This window comes from Pimephales promelas, chromosome 8 (genome assembly GCF_988280905.1).
Source record: "Pimephales promelas chromosome 8, fPimPro1.hap1.1, whole genome shotgun sequence".
Classification (NCBI taxonomy): domain Eukaryota; kingdom Metazoa; phylum Chordata; class Actinopteri; order Cypriniformes; family Leuciscidae; genus Pimephales; species Pimephales promelas.
Genome location: NC_142776.1, coordinates 33,918,706 through 33,941,158, shown reverse-complemented (window position 1 = coordinate 33,941,158; position 22,453 = coordinate 33,918,706). Strand labels below are relative to the sequence as shown.

At 35.7% G+C, this 22,453-nt stretch overlaps 2 protein-coding genes across 2 annotated transcripts; both read left to right on the top strand.

Annotated features, from left to right (window-relative positions):
* The first annotated feature begins 404 nt into the window (after positions 1-404).
* ppp4r1l (protein phosphatase 4, regulatory subunit 1-like) lies at positions 405-17,296 on the top strand. The gene is made up of 20 exons (XM_039692574.2): positions 405-634; positions 1,429-1,473; positions 3,017-3,146; positions 3,911-4,017; positions 4,263-4,405; positions 4,742-4,888; positions 5,142-5,249; positions 6,331-6,396; positions 6,607-6,765; positions 7,037-7,161; positions 8,520-8,968; positions 9,057-9,274; positions 10,529-10,606; positions 10,815-11,000; positions 11,331-11,492; positions 11,999-12,099; positions 12,187-12,307; positions 13,059-13,193; positions 13,561-13,702; positions 15,069-17,296. The coding sequence occupies exons 1-20, from the start codon at positions 628-630 to the stop codon at positions 15,212-15,214; spliced, it is 2,775 nt and encodes a 924-aa protein (XP_039548508.1). The 5' UTR covers positions 405-627; the 3' UTR covers positions 15,215-17,296.
* Positions 17,297-18,529: 1,233 nt separating this feature from the next.
* Positions 18,530-21,415, top strand: rps26l (ribosomal protein S26, like). The gene is made up of 4 exons (XM_039691766.2): positions 18,530-18,624; positions 20,363-20,540; positions 20,642-20,772; positions 21,316-21,415. The coding sequence occupies exons 1-4, from the start codon at positions 18,622-18,624 to the stop codon at positions 21,349-21,351; spliced, it is 348 nt and encodes a 115-aa protein (XP_039547700.1). The 5' UTR covers positions 18,530-18,621; the 3' UTR covers positions 21,352-21,415.
* Positions 21,416-22,453: the final 1,038 nt, after the last annotated feature.

The following is a 22,453-nucleotide window of genomic DNA, read 5'->3' as shown; positions in this document are numbered from 1 at the left end:
AAGGTAAATACGGCTGTTTTTAGACATTCTATTGTGTTTTAATATCAGTTTTAATTTATCGTGATTACAAATAGGCTACCCAAGTTCACGACTATTTGGATGACTGTGCTTTTACACTTCAGCAACTTTACAGATTAATACCTCCATCAATGTGGTTGGGTGAATCTTAATAACATATATTTAATATTAAATACAATTTATATATACATTTAAATTAATCAACTATTGCCTTCATGATCATTTGAATAAAAAAATGTGATTTGCCACTGAGAATAATTGAGATGAAAATTATGTTGCGATCCTGATTCAACGTTTTATAAACGAACCAGACCAGTTTTGTGAACCGATACATTGGATTCAATCAAAAGATCCGACTCATACGAACAGTTCATTGACGAATCGGACGTCGCTAGACTAGTCACGTGATCGACATTGTCTTATTTTTTTCTGATCGAGCGTTCGGTTGAGCGACACAAATATTTACGATATTTTCGCGGGGAAAAGAGTTTTGTTTCGATGAATTTGTCCCCCTTTTTAAAGTATTTGATCTTCATATAAATGCCGGGATTGAAATAAGAGCAGGAAATCTTTTGAGGAAGTGGAGTGACAGCCCCGCTGTAAATCAAGATGGCAGGTAACGTGCTTTAGTACATTTATTTAAAGCTTTATGAGGCGGTTTAAAGAGAATCGGCCCTGTTATTGCTGTTGACTGTAATGACGCGTTGTGCCTTTTGAACATTTCTGGTGTATTTTAGAACAAAGGCCATGAGCCTAGTGAAATTTTAAGTGGATTAACACTAGTTGCGAGTTGTGGAGCTAGCAGGACATACTGAGATATTATAAAAGTACTGCAATTATGAACTTTTGGCCAACAAGACAATATATGTTGTATTAAATACATAATGATGGAAAATATACCGTAATTTTAAGTTAATAGTGAAGATAACATAGCTGAGTTGACAGGAGCTTGACTGTCAGTTTGTTAGCCAACCTGACCGGGGTCGTTTCCCGGATAACACGTTTTGTTCGGTGGTCACCATTTGAAATGCATCAATAACGTGTCATAACATAAGACATGTTTGTATTTTATTGCAAACTACTGTATAAAAATTGTTTGACAGACATAGAAGCTTGGTTTGTTGTTGTCACCTGAGTTGACATTTTAGTGAGAAAAGCTAACACTACGATAAATGCCAAGGCAGTGTGTCAAAACCTAGTGAGCTGTCTACCTAAACAGCGTTTTGGGGTTTTGTGGTTGTGTTTCTGGACTAAAAAAAGCCCCAAAATGCAAGTCTAGTTAGATAACTAAATAGGTTGTTGTCAGGCACAGCCCAACTTCTTGTGTAACACTATCATGGCTAGAAACTGTCCGTTTATCTACTGTAGACTTGTCAGTCTTTAAACATAATGTTATTCGTGTTTCCACAGGTCTGTCTTTATATTTTGAAGACGGTCATGATGATATGGATGACTGTGAGTACACAGAACTCGTCAACAACTTTACAGATAAACATCTTTCTATCAATGTGTCTAGGTGAATCTTAGAAAACCTCCCAAGAACATGTCTAGGTCATCTGTCACCCACAACCAAAATAAGAGTTTTTTCCCCCCTTTATCAAGTCCATTTTAAAAAATTTACATTTTTGCAATTGTGACGTTATTTTCAATTAAAACTAAGCACATTTCTCCCTCAAAATCTTATTATATAGACCCAGTCATGCTTTTGAGATCTTTCCCGGACGGTTGTTGTGCACTATTTAGGTGAAGAATAGTCAGTGTGATCTTTGCTGACAGAAACAGACTGCATGTAATGAAATCCCTTTAACTGTTCTTGCTGTAAAATAAATAATTTCTCATTAAACAAATTCCCCTTTTTAAAGGTGATCTATGTAACTTTACTTCTAAAACGATTCCTTTTGTGTGTGAAGGGGTGGAAATCACGCACTACAATGATCCACTTGTCAGGTTTTGCTATTACCTCTGAAGGCCAGTATTTATTTTCAGTTTTCTGCGAAATCTATCGGATGTGACGTGCATGCGCGCTCCCGAGTCTATCTCCTTTTTATATACAGTCTATGCGACGGCACTGCAGCTGACGACAAGAGTCTGAAAACACCAAAACACTCCTGCCTCCAGCACAACACACACTCCAACACAAACGCCACATAAATATAAAAAATAAAACAAAAATTTATGTGCTGAAGCTTGTTAGGCCAACGTGAATCGGATCGACTTGCGAAAACACGAATCAACATCAGCAGAGCGTTTGAATTATGAAGAGACCTCCGCTATTTTTTATTGTGATAAACTACAAGTTTTCAGATTTGCTGAAATAATGGTAAACTGTAATGAAATAGCAAGGTAAACTACAACATAAATGAGACATGAAATGAACACAAAAGACTGTTCCAGAATAACAAAAAGTTGTTGTTTTTAGGATGTAACTTTTATTTTATGTACTAGATCTTCTGTCTAACGTCACTCACCCACTACTATCATATTGTTTATAATACACACGTTCAGTACAGTAATGTTACTTCCTACGATCTTACTGTTACACTGAAATTGTTCAGTTTAGTTCACTAACCGTTTTCGTTATCATATCACCTATGTTGACATTGCTGATTGTGAAAGATACACGAATAGTTACTGAAATGCCTTATTCTAAATAAAAGTAGCCTATTATTGTAACGTTGCAGTGGGAGTTTACAGCATGTTGTGTGATGCTTTTTCTGGTGTGTTGAAAGTCTCTGTGTGTCTGTGTCCGTGTGTCGAGCACGCGCAATAGCACAAGCGCTCTTGTAAAACTTGGTTGCAGTCTGAAACATCACCGATAGAGGCCGCTAAAAAATACATATAGCACCTTTAATTAGATCTGCTGTCACTCTGTATTTTAAAGGGATTCCTGGTTTTAATGTAAAAGGTCTCACATTTGATGCCACCATGAGGCTGTGCCAACAAAATGGACATTAAATTATACTTGGTCATTAACTGTCTGTATGAATCTGTCTTGCAGTTGGATTCGATGACTATGGTTCAGAGTGTGATGGGATTCGGATAACAGCATTCCTGGATTCAGGCCAGGATAATCTCACCCCTCTGGGTCGGCTGGAGAAATATGCTTTCAGTGAAAACGTTTTCAACAGGTGAGATGTCTTCAACTATGAGGCATGTTATATGAGACAGATTTCAGGGTTGTTTTTTTTTCCCATACCATATAAAATGTTAATTTAGGAGTAGTATAAAATGTCCCTCTTGTACCTATCACTTGAATTTAAGTGAGATTTGATACCAAAAATACTTTTTTATGGTGCAATGGTGGAAAATAACATTTTCTAGTTTTTCTATATATCCTAATCATCTGTTAACAAACATGTATTCATTACTTTAATGAGCTCATTGTTTCTGCTTTAAATTAATACATTTTTATCTATCTTGTGGTTTGTGAATGTACATTTCTGAAATGCATTACTTTGACACAGCCACCTCTGATAACAAATCACTCTAAATTGTAAAATAGACATGCATTTTCTGTAAAGCTGCTTTGAAACAATTTGTATTTTCAAAATCGCTATATAAATAAATGTGAATTTAATTTAATTTAATTGGAAATAAAAAAAAATGACAGAATTTAAATTTGTGGGTGAACAATCCATTTAAGTGCTTAAAGCGAACCTGACATGACGTTGAGCCCAAAATACTTGTAAAGAGCCAGGCATGTCATTGTAAAACAACTTGGCTTAGACTTGGAAATGCTATAAACATTGTTCTAGGATTCAAAATTGAGCGGTTTTATTTTTTTATTTTTTCAAATAGTTTTGTGCTTATAAATTGTGAAGGCTCATGCCATGTGGGCTATTGTGGTACACTTGATACCATGAATTTTCAGACATTTATCATTTATTTTCAGGCAAATTGTGGCTCGTGGATTGCTGGATGTGCTCCGGGAGTTCAGTGATAATGAAAATGACTTCATCAGCGTTATGGAAACGGTTGCCAGGATGTCTGAGGATGGAGGTTTGTATGGCTTTTACCCACTATAAAAAAGTTGCTGCCTTAAATTTATATAATCAACTTGGATGTTTACGTCATTTCAACTTAAATTACATTAATCTGACTTATAGCTTATTAAAACATGTTGACAATTGCTAAACTTATTTTGATGCATTAAAGCAATGTAAAAACAAATGACTTATTGATCATAGCATTTTTACAGTGTAGTAATACATATTTAATATCATAAAAATATTGTGATCTTGCAGAACCGACAGTGCGGGCAGAATTGATGGAGCAGGTACCAAACATTGCCATGTTCCTCCATGAAAATCGGCCCAATTTCCCAGAAGCCTTCTCACGGTACCTTGTTCCCATTGTGGTCCGGTATCTCACAGACCCTAATAACCAGGTAAGTTTCACTCGAAAAACTGGCTGTTCTTTGAGTTGTTCTTCTGAATAGAAGTGAGGTTGACAAACATCATGGCTTTTGAGTAGGAGTGCTTCTGATAACAGCTAGTAAGCAATATTCCCATTACTATGCTTAATTTGCAGGCTTCCATTTTTTAATGAAGACTTTGATAATTGTGTTGTATTTGTTCAATATCTGTTATTTTCATATTAAAGGGTGTTGTTTGTTTAGGAATGGATCTGAATAGTATTGGAAAAAAGCCTTATTATTCAGGGATTCCTTAACACTAACTAATCGATTAGTCATTTAAGTCGGTTTTGTCTGCTTTCCCCTTAGGTGCGAAAGACGAGCCAGGCCGCTTTGCTGGTGCTACTTGAACAGGGTCTGATGAGTAAGGCAGATATGGAGGGAAAGGTTTGCCCTGTGCTTCTCGAGCTCACTGAACCCAGTAGTGACGACGATTATAAGATCGAGGCTGTAGCGGTGAGTCCTTTGTGTCAAAGATACTGTGCCACACTGATTACTGGCAGTGGATCATACTCATCGTAAAAATATGTAAACCATGGGCTTTCATAGGATTGAAGAGATTATATTTCCTGTCGTAACTTCATTCCTTCTGTGATGGAATGCGTATCTGTGTACTGTCTGCATGATACTGTTTCTGTGCTAATTGTTTTATGGGGTTTGGTTGAACTTTCATGTTTTGAGCTGGATGGTGGGTAATGTTTTGTTGCAGATAATGTGCAAGTTGGTGACCATGTTGACTAAAGATACCGTGGAACACCTTTTATTGCTGCGCTTTTGTGATCTCTGCTGTGACGTCAGACTATTTCAAGTCCGCAAGGTAATACTCTTAAAATGTTCCTTAATTCTTTAAAGAACTGTTTTATGAGATTATGAGTCTTTGCAATAATTTAGTTAAATTATAAAGAACAAAATATAATCGATTACAATTGATATGCAGAAGTCTATGTAAGTGTTTGTCATTCTGTGATTTGTTAAATGCTAGTGGAACAGGTTTTGAGTGTGTATGTCTGTGAACTTCATATGTCACACATACACGTATAATCACCTTGAGATCAAAAGTAAATGCATATATATATATATATATATATATAAGGCTGCATATATTTGATCTAAAGTACAGTAAAATTGTGAAAAATTACAATTTAAAAGAAGTGTTTTCTATTTTAATGAAAGCTGAATTTTCAGCATCATTACTCCAGTCTTCAGTCACATGATCCTTCAGAAATTATTCTAATATGCGGATTTGCTGATCAAGAAACATTTATTTTTATTATCAATGTTAAAATCAGTTATGCTGCTTAATATTATTGTGGAAACTGTAATATATTTTTATTTGAGGATTCTTTGACTAGAAAGTTCAAAAGTATCTTTTTTCAACATTATGAATATCTTTACTTTCACTTTTTTATTATCAATTTAATGCATCATTGCTGAATGAAAGTATTAATTTATTTCAAAAAAGAAGTCTTACTGACTCAATCTTTTGAATGGTAGTTAGTTTATCTAAGGTCAGTATATTTCTTGTTTACAAAAGTGTGGAAATTCCAAGTCCATGCATGATTATATCAGTGTCATGAGACGAACAAGTAACAATCCTGAGAACACAATGGATAGAAATGGCTTCTATGAACAATAAAGTTGTACTCTGGAAAAAATAAAGCTGCTTAATGTTGAATGTTTTTGTGACTTCTGTCTTTCAAATAACTGCAGTTATGAAGCTTGAAGAAAAGGTTGTGAAAAATGTTAATCTACTTTTGAAACCCTTGCTGGGTTGGCAGAAAGCAATGCTATTTGAGTTGCAGCAGGCTTCTGCTTACAACATAACAGAAGACTGAATTTGACCTCATTGCAAATGTCTAAAACCTCTGTCTCTATTTTTTTTTCCCCCTCACCACCAGGTCTGTGCCGCAAACTTCGGCGAGTTCTGTTCTATTGTTGGCCAGGAAGCCACAGAGAAACTACTGGTGAGACCTCTGCAGCTTTCCTTTTGTGCTTGTATTTAGCACAATATTGCAGTCACAGTGGGCCAAAATTAATATGTTAATTATGTCTGAGTGCTAGACCCAAAAATATCCTTAGCTTACAAAGCCTTAAAGTTTTTTTTGGTCTATATGTTGAACTTTGTTTACGCGACAAATGTGTTAATCGGCACTATCTCTTTGTTCTGCCTTTAGATGCCGAAGTTTTTCGACCTTTGCTCGGACAGTCTGTGGGGTATCCGGAAAGCCTGTGCAGAGTGCTTCATGGTTGTTTCAAATTGCACTTCTCCAGAAGTGCGACGCACTAAATTGTCCCCCTTGTTCATCAACCTCATTAGTGATCAGTCACGCTGGGTAAGAGCACACACACCACACTGTTTTCTAACATGCTGTGACTCAGCATCTAATTTCTGTCCTCTCTGAAAGTAAACATGGTTATTTGATGTTTAGTATGCAGCTATGCGGAGTAGGACTTTAAACCTGTGAGATTTCGGACTTTCTGTTTTCCACTTATGTACACAATCTTTATTACGTTTTTGAAAATAGATCTGGACAAAGAGGTATGGAGAGTGGATGGATCTGTTTTTTATAGGGAAGGGAACTTCTCTCCTTTTTTCCTTTTCAGGTACGCCAGGCTGCGTTCCAGTCTCTAGGTCGTTTCATCTCCACGTTTGCCAACCCTTCTATCACAGGATTGCATTTCTGTGAGGATGGAACCCTCTGCGAGATCCCGAAGATCTCCTCGGAGAGGTAAGCACACATGGTTTCTTCGCTATGGTAGTGTTTGTTGGGAAAGCAACATAGGTTTGTTATTAACTAGTTGTTGTAGTTTATTATCAATCCACTTAACTGGGAGGTCTGTATAATTAGGCTTGTATTTGGTTCACCTGAACCCTATTGGACTGTTTCCTAGTTGCATTAAATAGTTACATAATGTTCAAAAGGTAAAGGACAGTGTTATTTTTTTTTTTTAAGAAAAAATTATACTTTTATTCAGCTAGCTTGCATTAAATTAGTGACAGTGAAGATTTACATGGTTACAAACAAAATCAAAAATCCAATCATAAGCAGCACAACAATTTCCAGATTTACAGGTAAAAATTAGAAATGTTTCTTGAGCAGCAAATTAGCATATTAGAATAATTTCTGAACGATCATGTGACAAATTCAGCTTTGCATCACAGGAATAAATGACATTTTGCAGTATATTCAAATTGAAAACTGTTATTTTAAATTGTAAATATTTCACTATGTTACAGTTTTTACTGTATTTTTCATCATATAAATGCAGCCTAGATGAGAATAAGACAAAAAAAAAATTTTTAAACATCTTACCATCCTTCTGACCCCATTTACACCTGGTATTAAAATGCGATCTGTATCCAGATAAGTTATCCGGATAATATAAAACGCATGTTAATGCAAGGTGTAAATGCGTTGTGATCGGATCGTGATCGGATCTGCCTGACCACATCTGGAGGTAGTCTGGCTCGCATTGTGTCCGGATCTTTACTAGGTGTAAACGCAATCTGGTTGTTGAAACCACATATGTATATTTTACTCCTCCCAAAAATGCTAAAAAATAAACGAGTGAGAGCGTGTTATAGGCTATATGTCATGTTATAGCCTAGTCAGATGCGACACGCATCACCGCAGATGAGCAGCTGAGCGTCTATTCAACGTGCAAACATCGCAAATAAAAGTGAAAGTAAGTCACAGACGCAGTTAACACATCTTCAAGTAAAGAAACGAAATTATCTTACCAGGCCTGTTGCCACTCTCTCTTATTGATGTCTCTGATTTGGAAATTAGCTGATGATCAATAAAATGCCGCTCAGATCTGTTGCTTTTGGTGGCGTGCAATCCATTAAATCTGCATGTAACGCAGGAGGTGAAGATCGGATTTATATCCGTTTTGCAAAAACACATTTATGTGGCCAGGTGTAAATGGAATCGGTACTTATTATCCGGATAACTTATCAGAAAACAGATCGCATTTTAATACCAGGTGTAAATGGGGTCTCTGAGTCACTTTCCATATTGAAATCATGTGTTTACAAAAGAAAATGACTGAATGAATTCTGAATGAACCCCTCTTGTCTTTGTAGCCACAGACAGGAAGTGACCACCAGCAATTCGAGTAACATCCGCAATGCCTCCATTCATGATTGTTCAGACAGTCTCATTCAGCCCCGTTCAGAGCAGCTACAATCCACCTCAGACACAGCGGTTCCACCGTCACGTCCTCCAGAAGGCCACTCTTACAGCACCAGCAAGAACCAGCCTGAATGCTCAACCCCTTCGTCCCACCAGAAGATGGATGACTGCACAATGTTCAACTCATTCAACTTCTGGAGACCCCCACTACCTGACATTACTCAAGAACTGCGGCTACTACAAGGAGAGAAAAGAGATGTGGTGATAGAAAAAGAAGAGACCGTGAGAGGGGGGAACGACAACGTGCCAAGTTTAGATGCACAAGGCCCAGCCACCAGCTCCCAAATACAGAAAGTTTTGGACTGTCTTCAGCCCCACCTAGATGATCCTGATGTTCAAGGTGATTGTGAAAAGAGCTCATGTTCTTTTGCTCTTTTCCGAGTAGGGAATTAAAGTTATTCATTGCCCTGTTTGCTTTTCACTCGCAGCTCAAGTGAAAGTGTTGTCCGCTGCGCTGAAAGCTGCTCAGTTAGAGAGTCAAACAGAAGATGCTGATGAGTCTGTGTCGGAGAGTAATGGTTCCACGGGCTCGCCGACGTCTGATGAGCTCAGTGCCATGAGTGAACTCTCCCTGACAGACACACAGATCTCAGACTCTCCCTCCACTTCACCTGTGCTGGTAGATGACTCTGAACACAGCAGTGAGGTGAGATGAGAGGACAACTTCATATGAAAAGAATTTTATTTATATTTTAACATTTAAAGTAAGGCTATGCAAAAATTAATTGCGATCAATCGCATCCAAAATAAAAGTTTGTGTTTACATAATTGTGTGTGCTGCATATAATTATTTTGTATATATAAATATACACACATGCATGTATATATTTAAGAAAGTGTGTTATTCATATATAAAATATTTATATTTATATATAATATAGATTATATATATATATATATATATATATATATATATATATATATATACACACATAATCTATATTATATATAAATATTTTATATATATATATATATATACAGTATTTACATGCAAATAATTCTTAAATAAATACATTTATGCATATGTATTTATATATACACAATAATTATACACAGTACACACACATATTATGTAAACACAAACTTTTATTTTGGAGTCGATTAATCACGATTAATCTTTGCACTGCCCTAATTTAAAGTGGTATTACATTTAATTAATGTTATAATACTTTAAATCTTTTTTTAAATGTTGTCATTATAATTTATATATTTTGTAATAATAATAATAATGTAGGTTCATGTAATTTTATTAAAATACTCGGTTACATTTTATTGTAAGGTGTTCTTGTTTCAGTGAAATTATACATTTATTAACTGCATGTACTTTAGCGCTAGGATTAGGGTTTTGTTTAGAGTTAATTGCATGTAATTATGCATCATTTATAGTTATTACTATAGTAGCTACATGTAACATTTAACAAGGACACTATAAAATAACGTTACCAAATATTTAATCTTCAGACAGTCATATTATTAATAATAAATAAATGATTATTACATATTTTAAACATTTAATGTTTTTTTTTTAAATGTTACAATTATAATTTTTTATTTTACATGAAGAATAATTATTATCAATATTGTTAAAACTGTCCATAGATTCATTTTAATTCAATTAATTGTATATAAATATTTCCTGAGTAAAGACTTCAAATGAAAAATCTACATTTAGGCAGGAAAATACCAATATTCCATGTAATCTTGTCAATTAATATGAGGTCATTACAATTATCAAAGGAGCATAATGTTGTTTTAAAAGGTTTTGATGCTGCTTCCACTGTTTGACATGGCATGGCAAAACCCCTTTTGCAGTTTTATGTAAATCGGTTTTAGCAAATGTCATTAGAAGGAAGTGCTGGCACAGTAACTGCAGTACGTGCATTTGTGTGTGTGCATACAGGAATCAGACCTAATAGAAAATGTGGAGGACACCAACTCACAAGTTAAAACATGCGAAGAGGAGAAGTCTAAAGTCCAGGTAATGTACTGCTCAGTAAATACTTGCACGTTTTACCATATAAAATCTCATGGCTTTACATTGGCATTAATTGTCAACTAGTTCTACAAATTGCAATCATTGATGAAAAGCACATCAAATTTACAAAGAAACTCTTTTTGTGAATAAACAATGAAAATCTGACTGATCGAACTGATTTTCCTAACACTTGTTTTTTCTGTGGTCACAGAATGTAATTCCACAGCAGTTGCTGGATCAGTATCTGTCCATGACAGACCCCGCTCGAGCTCAGACCGTAGACACTGAGATCGCCAAACACTGTGCGTTCAGCCTGCCAGGTGTCGCCCTAACGCTGGGCAGACAGAACTGGCACTGCCTCAAAGACACCTACGAGACCCTCGCTACAGACGTACAGGTAAAACTTCCTCTTTATGCATTACTCGTCATGAGTTTTATTGGAAAATCAAGGTTTAACAAAACTCTCAAAATGCTAAATGTTAGAACAGTACTGTTGCTTAACCTTATATATTGAAAAAATAAATAATATATATGTTATATTATAAACTATATATATATATATATTTACTTATTATTAATTAAACAATATTTTCACTGTACCATACTCTGATGGTTATAATTGTCTTTGTTTTGTGATTATGTAATGTTTGAGGTGTGTGCACAGTAGCTTCGGTACTGTGAATGTGTTTTGCATTTGTCAAATGAATTAACTTTGTATGTGTTACAGTGGAAGGTGCGACGGACACTTGCATTCTCTATCCACGAGTTGGCAGTGATCCTGGGGGATCAGCTGACCGCGGCTGACCTGGTGCCCATATTTAATGGCTTCCTCAAAGATCTTGATGAGGTGCGGATAGGAGTCCTCAAACACCTGTATGATTTCTTGAAGGTGAGAATATGAAATTTCATGAACTGAGAAAATGTGGTTTATTCAAAGAGCTTTGAATTGTCCATGCTGGAAAAAAAAATGTTTGTTTGAGAATTTGTGCATTTCTTTCATGCTTTTTTAGCTCCCCCCCCCCCCCAAAGTTATATACATTTTGTTAGCGTTTGCTGATTTGTTAAATGCATTTAAAAAAATTAAATTTAAAATTTTTCAAGCATGCCATGGCTTCCCAACCAGTGTTATTTTAGTATTGTTTAGTTAGTTTTTATTAATATTTTCAATTGGCTTTCTATTTCTTTATGGATTTAATACATTTTTATTTCATTTTACTTTTATGAATTTTTGCACTTCAACTTAAATGTATTATTTGAGTTATTTTCCAAGGCAATATTTCTCATCTTTGTTTGATTACAATTTTATTTCAGCTTTATATTTCAGCAACATTCAATAGTTTTTGTTTTAGTCAACAACAGTGGCATCAACAGATCGTTCTGTTTTGTCTTTTGTAGCTTCTTCATGCCGAGAAGCGTCGGGAGTATCTGTATCAGCTGCAGGAGTTCATGGTGACGGACAACAGCCGAAACTGGAGATTCCGCTATGAGCTAGCTGAGTGCGTACTACTTGGTTACACAAAGGGTTGTTTGAAGCTCTCATTTGTGATCTCACTCTTGTGGCATTTGTCTGTCTGTGTATTTAGGCAGCTTATCCTGATCATCGAGTTGTACAGTCACAACGACATCTATGACTACCTCAGACAAATTGCACTTAACCTTTGCTCTGACAAAGTGTCTGAAGTGCGGTGGATCTCCTATAAACTGGTGAGTCAAGTTTCCTTCAGCTTGTTTCCAAAAATAGTGCAACATTACAATGCCTTATACTAGCTGTATTGTTTGAATTTGTGTTCTGCTTTTAGCAACTCCACTGGACTCTTTTAACCTCAAGTTTATAGGCTTTTTAGACCTGGTATTAACATCTGTCTTGGCTTATCTAGTGCTTCAAACTTTTAAAGAGGACTTATTATGCCTTTTACATTTTCAACTTACTTTAGTGTGTGATGCTGTTTCAGCATGAAAAAGGTCTGCAAAGTTACCAAGTCACTCCAAAAGAAGTTCAAGTATTCTCTATATCAGTGTGCACTGTTGAACTCCCTAAAAGCCTCAATTGTAGTTTTAAGTGTCCTTCTGGGAATGTACACATCACAATATCCCTCATTTCCACTAAGATAAGATAATTTCCACCAAGGTATGTACAAAAAAAGGGACGAGGCCTGGTTGAGTTGCGATAGTAGTATAAACTTGCTATTATGTGAAAGGCAGTGACCTTTCCGAAACAAGTGCGAAGTGGTTGACCAATCACAACCCACTGGTCCAGCGACCAATTAGAGCACAGTGATTTTCAGAAGGAGGGGTTTCACAGAAATTGGAACTAAACAGAGCATTACTGACAGACTGGGAAGAGAGGTGTTGCAACAATCTCATATGTAAAAAAATTATGTTTTTGTGTTTTTACATTTCAAGCATGAAAACCTATTGTGGTATTCTTTAAGATTTGTCTTATGAATGTGTTTAGGTGGTGGTGATCCTGCAGAAGTTGTATTCCTGTGAAGCTCATGATCTGGGTCTGAATTACATTAATGAGCTCATTATGAGATTCTGCCACTGTCCCAAATGGGTCGGACGTCAGGCATTTGCATTCATTTGCCAGGTACATTTTACATCAAATTGGAGTTTCATGTTGTATTATCCAAAGGATTTACAGTCCCACCATCTTTATATATATATTCATGTGGTCCTGCAATATTTCTTAACGTCTTTTATTGTCATATTGCTGTTAATTTCAATTTTGCATAGAATAAGTTATTTTCATGACATTGTGGGATGAATACATTTGAAATCAAGATACCAAAATAATAGACTAGTGTTAGTCAACCAATCAGAATGAAGCTAATGACATTTTTATTTATTTATTTGAATAAACATGCACTCTTTTTTTGTATAATATACATCAGGCAAAATCTAAACCTTTAAGAATGTGGGAAAGCGATTTAGGCATTTCCTTTGTTTCCATTCAGGCAATAGTGGAGGAGGACTGCATGCCCATGGACCAGTTTGCACAGCACCTTCTTCCCAGTCTGCTCAGCCTCTCATCAGATCCTGTGCCCAACGTGCGTGTGCTGGTGGCCAAGGCGTTACGGCAGAGCGTGTTGGAAAAACGTAAGACACAAACGCACACAATTTACAGACAAGTTAGAAGCGTGCATCACAGGATGTTTACATAGACTTGCGTCTCTTTTATTAGGCCCTCCAAGGGTTACAATGGGCTTTATGCCCAGCTGCACTACTTCCTGAACTTCAGCCAGCTCCTTGTTTCCTGTCTGCCATTATTGGTCAAATTGATTAATTCAGGTGTACCTGACCTCAGTAGTCATGGCAACAATAATCAGACACACCTGAATTAATCAATTTGGCCAATAATGGCAGACAGGAAACAAGGAGCTGGCTGAAGTTCAGGAAGTAGTGCAGCTGGGCATAAAGCCCATTAAACTCAAAGTTACTCTCTTTTGTCTGCCTGGAAAATGGAACAAAAATATTAATATCCTGTATGAAGTGTATACTTATTTTTGTCCAATGAAATGCTTTCTAGAATTTTAATGTTCAAAGTACAAGACGTAAGATGTCAAGTGTCCTTTTCCAGGCAGTGATATAAAATCCATTGACATTGTTGTTGTTTTTTGGTTTTTATTTAGTTTTATATTTTTAATTTATTTGAACCTTTTAGGCTAGTGACCGTTTAACTAATTATCTGTGACCTAAATAAAATAGTGACCTATTATTAGCACAAAAGATCAAATATTTTGCTAAGTAACGGTGTTAGTGTCACAAGCTGTGTTTCCATTACCCATCAAATTGCACAAATTGCGAATACACCCAATGAAAACACGTCAGTTTCACAAAAACTCGCATATTTCGTGAACATTTTTTTAGCACTCGCATGAGGGGGTTTTTCAGGCAATTCGACAAAAGGAATATTTAGCAAAACTGCAATGGAAAATTACAGGTCACCTGGTGTACGTAAATGTCAATCATTCTTCAAAGATGGCGCGGTTTCATTGGACAGAAGACGAAAAAGAGTTCTTTATTAAACTCATAAAAGACAAAAGATTTATGGGAATCCTGTGTTTTAAACCACAAAGAAATGCCACAATTTAGCAAGACCTCGAAGTAGAAACACCTCACAGTATAAGGGGCGTTCCTTGCCATTAAAGCTTGAATAACATGCCTACGTCTCCTTCGATTAAAAGTAATGGGAACTACGGTGGCTGCGATATATGTAAACCTACCAATATCCATTGTTATGATTTTTGTAAAAACATATCGTGAGAGGAAAAAAAAAAAATGTACTCGCATAACATTGGTTAATGTTAATGTAACATTGGTTAAAACACCGTCATTTCATAAACGTTTTTTTATCGGCATTTAGAAAATATCGCAAAATTGCGCAAATCTGTAATGGAAACCCGGCTACAGTTTAGGCATCAGTTCTGATCGCCATCTATGTGTGTGTGTGCTCTGATCTCAGCGTACTTCAAGGACCCAGGCAGCGCTTATTCGGATGAGCTGGAAGAGGCTCTCTCCGAACTGAGGATGGACAAGGACAGGGACGTGCGGTTCTTTGCCACACTGGATCCCAACAGGAACGTCATGGACACAGCAGCGCTCATTTAGCACCTTTAGCCCAATCCGCACATGTGAACAAGCACCAGCAGGAAAAACACTAAACGGATTTGCGGACAAGTGTTTACAAATAGGAACTACTGACCAAGACCTTCACACACACACACACACACACACACAATTTATCCTTATCCTCTCTTAAAATGCTCCACATATGACAGTATATGCATATATTATGCATTTTCTGATTTATTCACAAAATGGGCCTCATTTATACATAAAAATCGACTCATGTGTAGCTAAATTTAAAATTGGATACTTAAAATATGCAAATGCATGCATATTTATGGTAATACAACGTGCAAAAATATTTTCCACAGGGGTTTTTGCCATTTAGATGGTTAAATTGGGAGATTGCCTCGTCAAGCAATTAAACTTTTCATACATGAGGCCCACGCAATCTCTCACTTACACATCCTCACTTTAAGCCGCTTCCTTCAGCACCCACACACACAAACACACCTTCAAACAACCATCTCACCTCTCTGAATGGTGCAAGATATCTTTTGCACCTTTGTGTGCGGTATTCGGAGACACAAGACGCATCTTAAAGGCAGATCGTGTCGTTTCTTCTCAAAACCGTTCAGATGCTACCAGCTGCCGCTCCAAAGCTAACTGTACATTTTTTTCCCCCTCCATTTCCTTCTCTTGTGGATTTCTTAATACAAAAAGGACTAAGAAGACATAAGCAGACTGACAGTGAAGTGCTACTAACTCAGGGAGACCTGATATTCAGATTTTTTTAAAGCTGCAATGGTATCGAGCTGAGGCTGAGTGAAACTGCTGCATTTACCAACCACCTGACCCTGCATTGTTGTGGGAAACAGCAAACAAGCGTCATCTCGAGTTATCGCAGCTCGGGAGACGAAAACCTCCCTCTTTTTGCTCGAACCTTTTTTAGCTCACAAGGATTTGCTTTTGTCGTTCAGTACTGATGTTTTAATGTACACGTTTTTCTGTGTGTTTTGAGTGAGATCCAGTTGTATGTCCCTGATTGGTGAAGAGCTGGTTTTATACCTCGCCGTTTTATAAATGAAAGGGGCCAGTATTTTAAAGGGGTGTCATGAGTAAACCAATGCTTTCCAAGCAACTTTTGCACCCACTTGATGACATTTAGACACTGTACAAGCAAAATTGTTAGACGTGCCCAGTCTTTAGAATTCTAGTAAGACATCAGTGATGGTTATTGGTTAATTATGAGCTGACCTGCAGAGGGCGCTGCTTGGTTGTCTGTGGAAAACAATGAAGCAAGCACACTGTTTAGTCGCATTTGCACAAGTTTATCAAAGCACTCCACAGCTCCTCTGACGATTCCCAAATTTGCTTTAAAGTAAATAAGCTACTACGTGCTCCAAGATGATATGACGGATCATCGGTTTCATGGTTGTAGTGCTCTTGGCATGGGCGTACTTGCTTCTGGCTGCTGATCGGTTATTGCGACTGTATTAATGGTTTATATATTTAAATTGGGGGACCGGACCCACATCAGCACGTGAGGGCAAACTTAGCCAAGAGCACTTTACTAATCATTAAGGGTTCAATGGAAAGTAAATTGCGGGCCCTTTTTTAATATATAAATAATAATAAATCTGATGAATCATGACGTATCGTATCAGTGGTTCTGATTTTTTTTTTAATAAGGCAACTTCCTTGACCAAACTCAAGTGGTGCTCGGATCCAGTGCATTTATTCTCACAGATGTGTATATGGAATATGTTTATGGACTGTGTATATGGAATTGTTTTGTTTGTTTGTTTTTTTTAAAAAGAAAAAGGATTAGTCTAGTTCTGAAATACAGCCTGTGATTTAAATTGATATGATTTTATTGACTATATCTACAGGATTCAAGGCCAGTCTTTCTTTCTTTTTTTTTTCCTGTGGCGATACTTGGTTTGGAATTGTATAATGGGCAAAGTTGTTTTCCTTGTGTTCCCATGTGTGTTTGTGTGCATGCATCTGTGTGTCCTTTTTGTTTGTTTGTTTCTTTTTTTTCTTATGCACCATGTTGATAGATTTCTATTTTGTTAGATTGTTATATTTTCCCCAATAAATTCTCCTGTTTGATTTACTGAGGCACTGACATCACTGATATGTCAACGAAACCACTTCATATGTCTGCATACTGCATATGTACTGATCCACTAGTTTTCTCATATTGTTACAATATTAAGATTCAAGATTTGATTTATTTCCCCCTTATTGTATACTTCTCAATGTATCATGTTCAAAGATTTTATATCCTAACCTTTCAGGTTACAACATTTGTAATTTTTCTGTGCATCTCTTTTAAAAACAGTTTATGTATTGTTATTTTTAGTATTCGTTAATTAAAATAATATAAATTTGAAATCATTTTCTCAGTTGTGCCCTTTATTTTAAAGACATTTCAGTTAAAACTCACCAAGTCGATTGACTCAAATCAACATATTTCCAATGCAATTACAAAAGTCTTATAATTAAATTACATTTAATATTGTTTTAACTAGAGCAAAACATCATAACATAACTCTACCCTTAAAACTGTCTCAGTTTTAAGTCTGGATGTCCTGTAAAGTGCACATTCAGATACCAAATGTTTGAAGGTTTCACCATGACAACAGCTTCTCCTTGGTCTTTAAAAAATGGCTGACATTAATTTAGTGATCAAATTTAGCACTCTTATGGAAATATGATAATATTTTGTTGTTATTTAAATCAGACACTTTTTTAAATAGTTTGTCATAAATCAACATCTCAGGAAAATGATATGGGTTACAAATAAATGTATGAATTTCTGTTACAAAACACTGTAGTGGACACCACTACTTAAATCATGTTTATCAGGCATTTTGAGAGACACAAGAAGTGAATTGGGAAATAAAATATCTATCAATATTCCTATGAAATATTAGACAAAAAAATGATTACTCTCATTATTACACTTTTTTTTTAGTTACATGTTGCCCCTTGAACACATTAATATGCAAATTACATAAAGTGTACAAATACATTGTATTGAATGGGAATGACATTTATGGCCAAGTAAAATTGTAAATCAATTTATTCTGTTGAATCATCATTACCGGTACACAACGTTTGGTTTTAAAAAATCCTAAAACTTAACTAATTGGTGAATAAAACAAATCTCATTGTTTTTGCCTATACATGTCATTTCTCCACTACTATGGACATTGCATAACACATGGATAAAATATTATTTATTTATTTACCCATTTCATTCATATATAATATACATTTCAATTTCAAGTATTTATTCAAATTAAACGTTTATATTTCTATCCTTGCTCCTTGCATCACATAAAATCAATATTTTCGTTCACAGGACTTTTGTTGTGTAGAAGAGAAATGTTTTACTTCCGGTTAACCTTTTCCGGTCCTCTTTCCTGCCTCCCGTCAAGATGGTGAGACTTTAGTTGTCGCGATTGATCCGTGAATGTGGTTTAGTATATGAAATCTCCTTCATATAGTCAAGAAAACTACGTTATCAACGAGTATAGTTGGTAACGTACCTGATTTGATTAAAGACTGGCCACTATATGGGGATTATTAAACGGTTTAAGTAAGAAGTTTTTGATGATGTTTAGCATGTGCCTTCCTCTTCAGTAGCACGCGGCACGGACAGGGCTGGTATTGTGTGTATCTATGTATATAAAGCAAAATACTGTCACTTAATATAATCGGCATTATTGTCATTAAGACTTCTAATTGTGTTATTGTCGATATGTTGCTTAGCAAGACGCTGCAGCCTGTCAGTAACGTGGTTGTAAATTGAAGATCGATGCAGCATATACTGATGAATCCATGACAGGCTTTCTAAGCTAACATAAAATAAAGAGTAGATTGACACTTGGATAATTTAGTATAGGAGGATAATTTTCCAATAATTAATTTTGATTGTTGCACAAACATCTCCACTGTTCTTTGGAAATATACAGATCATATCCCATATGGAAAGTGGAAACCCATCAGGAAATGGAAAGTTTCCCATTTAGAAAATTTGATTTTAAAAGTAAAATATTAAACAATTTTTTGGTCTGTTTGTGGTTACTGTTGAAATGGAAATCCTGAGAATGTATATATATATATATTGGAATTTTGAAACTGGGCATTTCCTGATATTTCAAAGATTTCCAATTCTATCAGAACCAAATACAGATCTCAAATTTTGAGTTGGATATCATTTTTGAATTTTAAAGAGTCTGCTTATCGATTATGGGTCTTATCGACTCCCAGTTTCATTTCCAATTTGGTATTAAAAAATTAAAGCCAAAACATGTTTATTCTGTGTTTTTGCAAAAACATATTTTGCAACTGAACACCATGAACAAAACATAAGCCTAAAGAACAACTAATAAACTAGACTACTTTTAATTTCAAAATCTCTTATTAAAGACACAACCAGTAATAGAATAACAAATAAGCAATAGCAAAGATAAATACTGAAGAACAAAGTTCAGAAATTGAAATCAAATGTAAAATAACACTGCATCGTTTTCTTTTTATAAATAAAATATAGATTAATCCTCATTCAAGTTAAAAAAGTTATTTAGTGATGATCAGTGAGTCATTTTTCTTTGTTCTTTGATTAATGTTAACACAAAAAGCAGCAGGTTTATTAAGCTGCTGTCACTTTAAGTCTGAATGCGTTTCCGTTGACATTTTCTTCTGGCTGTCTTTGCGAGGATGTTTTGAAACAATTTTGTGTGTATTAAAGCACAAGAAGACATGAAAGAGTCCTCGATTCAGTATTTGTGCACTATGTGAGAGGCGGCTTCTATGTACGCGCTCTGAATGTGCCCAGTACAGAAAACAGTGTGCGAGTGCCGAATTTCGCATCATCTTTCACTTGATTTATTTAAAGCCCCATTAAAATGCGGAATCAAAATTTTATAACAAGTATCAGATCCCAGATTTGGAATTGGTTTTCAAGTCCCAACCTGACTTGTGAATGTATATATATATATTTATGTGTTTGTGTGTGTGTGTGTAGAGAGAAAGGGCAAAGTAGAATTTTTATAAAATAAATTTTGCTTCAGCTTAAAATACATGGTTATTTATTGGTTAGAAAATGTAGGATGTTTGATTGAATTATGTTCTATACTATTTTAATAATCAATTATTTTCATTTTCAAATGCCAGACTAAGAAGAGAAGGAACAACGGACGTGCAAAGAAGGGCCGTGGCCATGTCCAGCCCATCCGCTGCACCAACTGTGCCCGCTGTGTTCCCAAGGACAAGGCCATCAAGAAGTTTGTCATCAGGAACATTGTGGAGGCTGCTGCTGTGAGGGACATCTCAGAAGCTAGTGTGTTTGACTGTAAGTGACTGCTTTAACAAGCAAAACATTGACCAATTCTCATTAGTATGCCTTTCCAGATTAAAATAGTGGTTTACTGTTTTCCGCTCTTCCTTTTTTAGCATATGTATTGCCCAAGCTCTACGTGAAGCTGCATTACTGTGTTAGCTGTGCCATCCACAGCAAGGTGGTGAGAAACAGATCCCGGGAGGCCCGCAAGGACCGAACACCACCTCCCCGCTTCAGGCCTGGCGTAAGTGCCTTGAAATTCTGTTATTATTCCTTTAAAGGTAGGGTAGGCAATTCCAGAGAGGCTAGCAATAGTAAGCTAGCTTTAAAATCATAAGACTCCAGCCTCCCTTCAGAGCGTCTCCAAAGCGACACCTCCTTCAAAACACATGAACACACACACACACCAGAATCTGCGAGGTGTCACGAGACGAGAGAATCCGTTAAATGACCTCATTACAACATGGCGTGAATGCAGCATAAGCTTGTTTTGGTTCAAGAGGAATTGTAAAGTATGTAAGGTGCCTGCTGTTTCATTGTGACACTCGGTGACTTTAGACCATTGATTGAATGAATATTTTTGGTTCTGAGACTCCCACAGAAGACATCTTTTAATATTTAGACCACTTTTATTGTTGATTGCTATCAGGATGTGAAGATGCACAAATTGCCTACCCTACTTTTAAGTTAAAGTAACAGCTACAGGATGTTTGTAAAGTTACAATGCTTGTATTGTTGTTACTTTTATGTGGATCTCAGCATTTTCTTTTGTCCTTTTGTCCTGCAGGGTGCTCCTCCCAGAGCTCCACCGAAGCCCATGTGAAGCAAATCAACTGTCACGTTCTGAGCATTGTTTTGCAGAAAAATAAACAATATCTGAGACAGGTCCTATGGTTTCTTTGTTTTGATTTTTGCTGCATAGTGTGTTTGAAGCTCTAAATCCATAATTTTTCTCTCATATTCATATCTTAATTTTTTTGTTCTCTTTTATTATATACATATGATTATCTATTATGGTTAACATATACCTAATATTATTTTACATTTGAAAAAGCTGAGCGTTTTGATAATGCAGGTTACCTAATTTTTGAACATCATCAAACACTAGCTCGTAGACTGTTAGTAGTTTTAAATGTGTGTCAAAGTTAAGGGTCCAAATTTGTGATGATTTTGTGATTCTTTGTGATCCCATTTTGTAATTCTTAGACCAAATCTTAGATTTCGAAGAACTGGTCATGATACTGATTTTATTCATATTCGCAGTCAGTGGTACAAACTTGATTTACAGATTTTTATAAACGCATTAATAATCTGTTGTTTTTTAAATAGCCCACCTCAAAGGAATAATGTAAATGTTTTAATTCATACATTTCCTCTGTGAATGTGATCTTAATTATTATAGCTGAACAATAAAAACAAACGTTTAGTGATACCTACATTATAGTTCTTACTAAATAAATCCTTCAATTTAAATAAAATTTTAAAATGAAAAATAAAACATTTAATAATAATTAATTTTATTTATAATTAAATAAAACATTTTATTGTTTGCATTGAAGCTATTTTATATATATATATATTGATTAAAGAAAATATGATTTTTTTCTGTTCATATGATGTCTTTCTAGATTGTTGCTAGTTTGAATCATGTTAATACAACTACTGGACATTTATGTAGAAAGAAATAATGTTAGATGACCTTTTGTTAGCATCTATTCCACTTGCCATCTGTTACTGTAGGATTTTAAAAAAGTGCTGAGTGTCACTAAATCCCAGTGATCTCCTTAGTGAGGTGCGACTTCATAATCAGCCTGCCATATTCAGTCAGACACACACAGAAGCTTTGAGGAGGACTGTGGAAATTAACCAACAAAATTAAAATGGTACTGAAAACTAATTAAGCTGCTGCCAGGCTTTATTTTTCT

What these genes read in the sequence shown, in the direction of transcription:
- rps26l (XM_039691766.2), top strand. An exon ending in AGAAGCTAGTGTGTTTGACT is followed by an intron (nt 20,541 to 20,641) that starts GTAAGTGACTGC and finishes TTCCTTTTTTAG; the next exon opens with CATATGTATTGCCCAAGCTC. An exon ending in CTCCCCGCTTCAGGCCTGGC is followed by an intron (nt 20,773 to 21,315) that starts GTAAGTGCCTTG and finishes TTTGTCCTGCAG; the next exon opens with GGTGCTCCTCCCAGAGCTCC.
- ppp4r1l (XM_039692574.2), top strand. An exon ending in CCGAAGATCTCCTCGGAGAG is followed by an intron (nt 7,162 to 8,519) that starts GTAAGCACACAT and finishes TTGTCTTTGTAG; the next exon opens with CCACAGACAGGAAGTGACCA. An exon ending in ACCTGTATGATTTCTTGAAG is followed by an intron (nt 11,493 to 11,998) that starts GTGAGAATATGA and finishes TGTCTTTTGTAG; the next exon opens with CTTCTTCATGCCGAGAAGCG.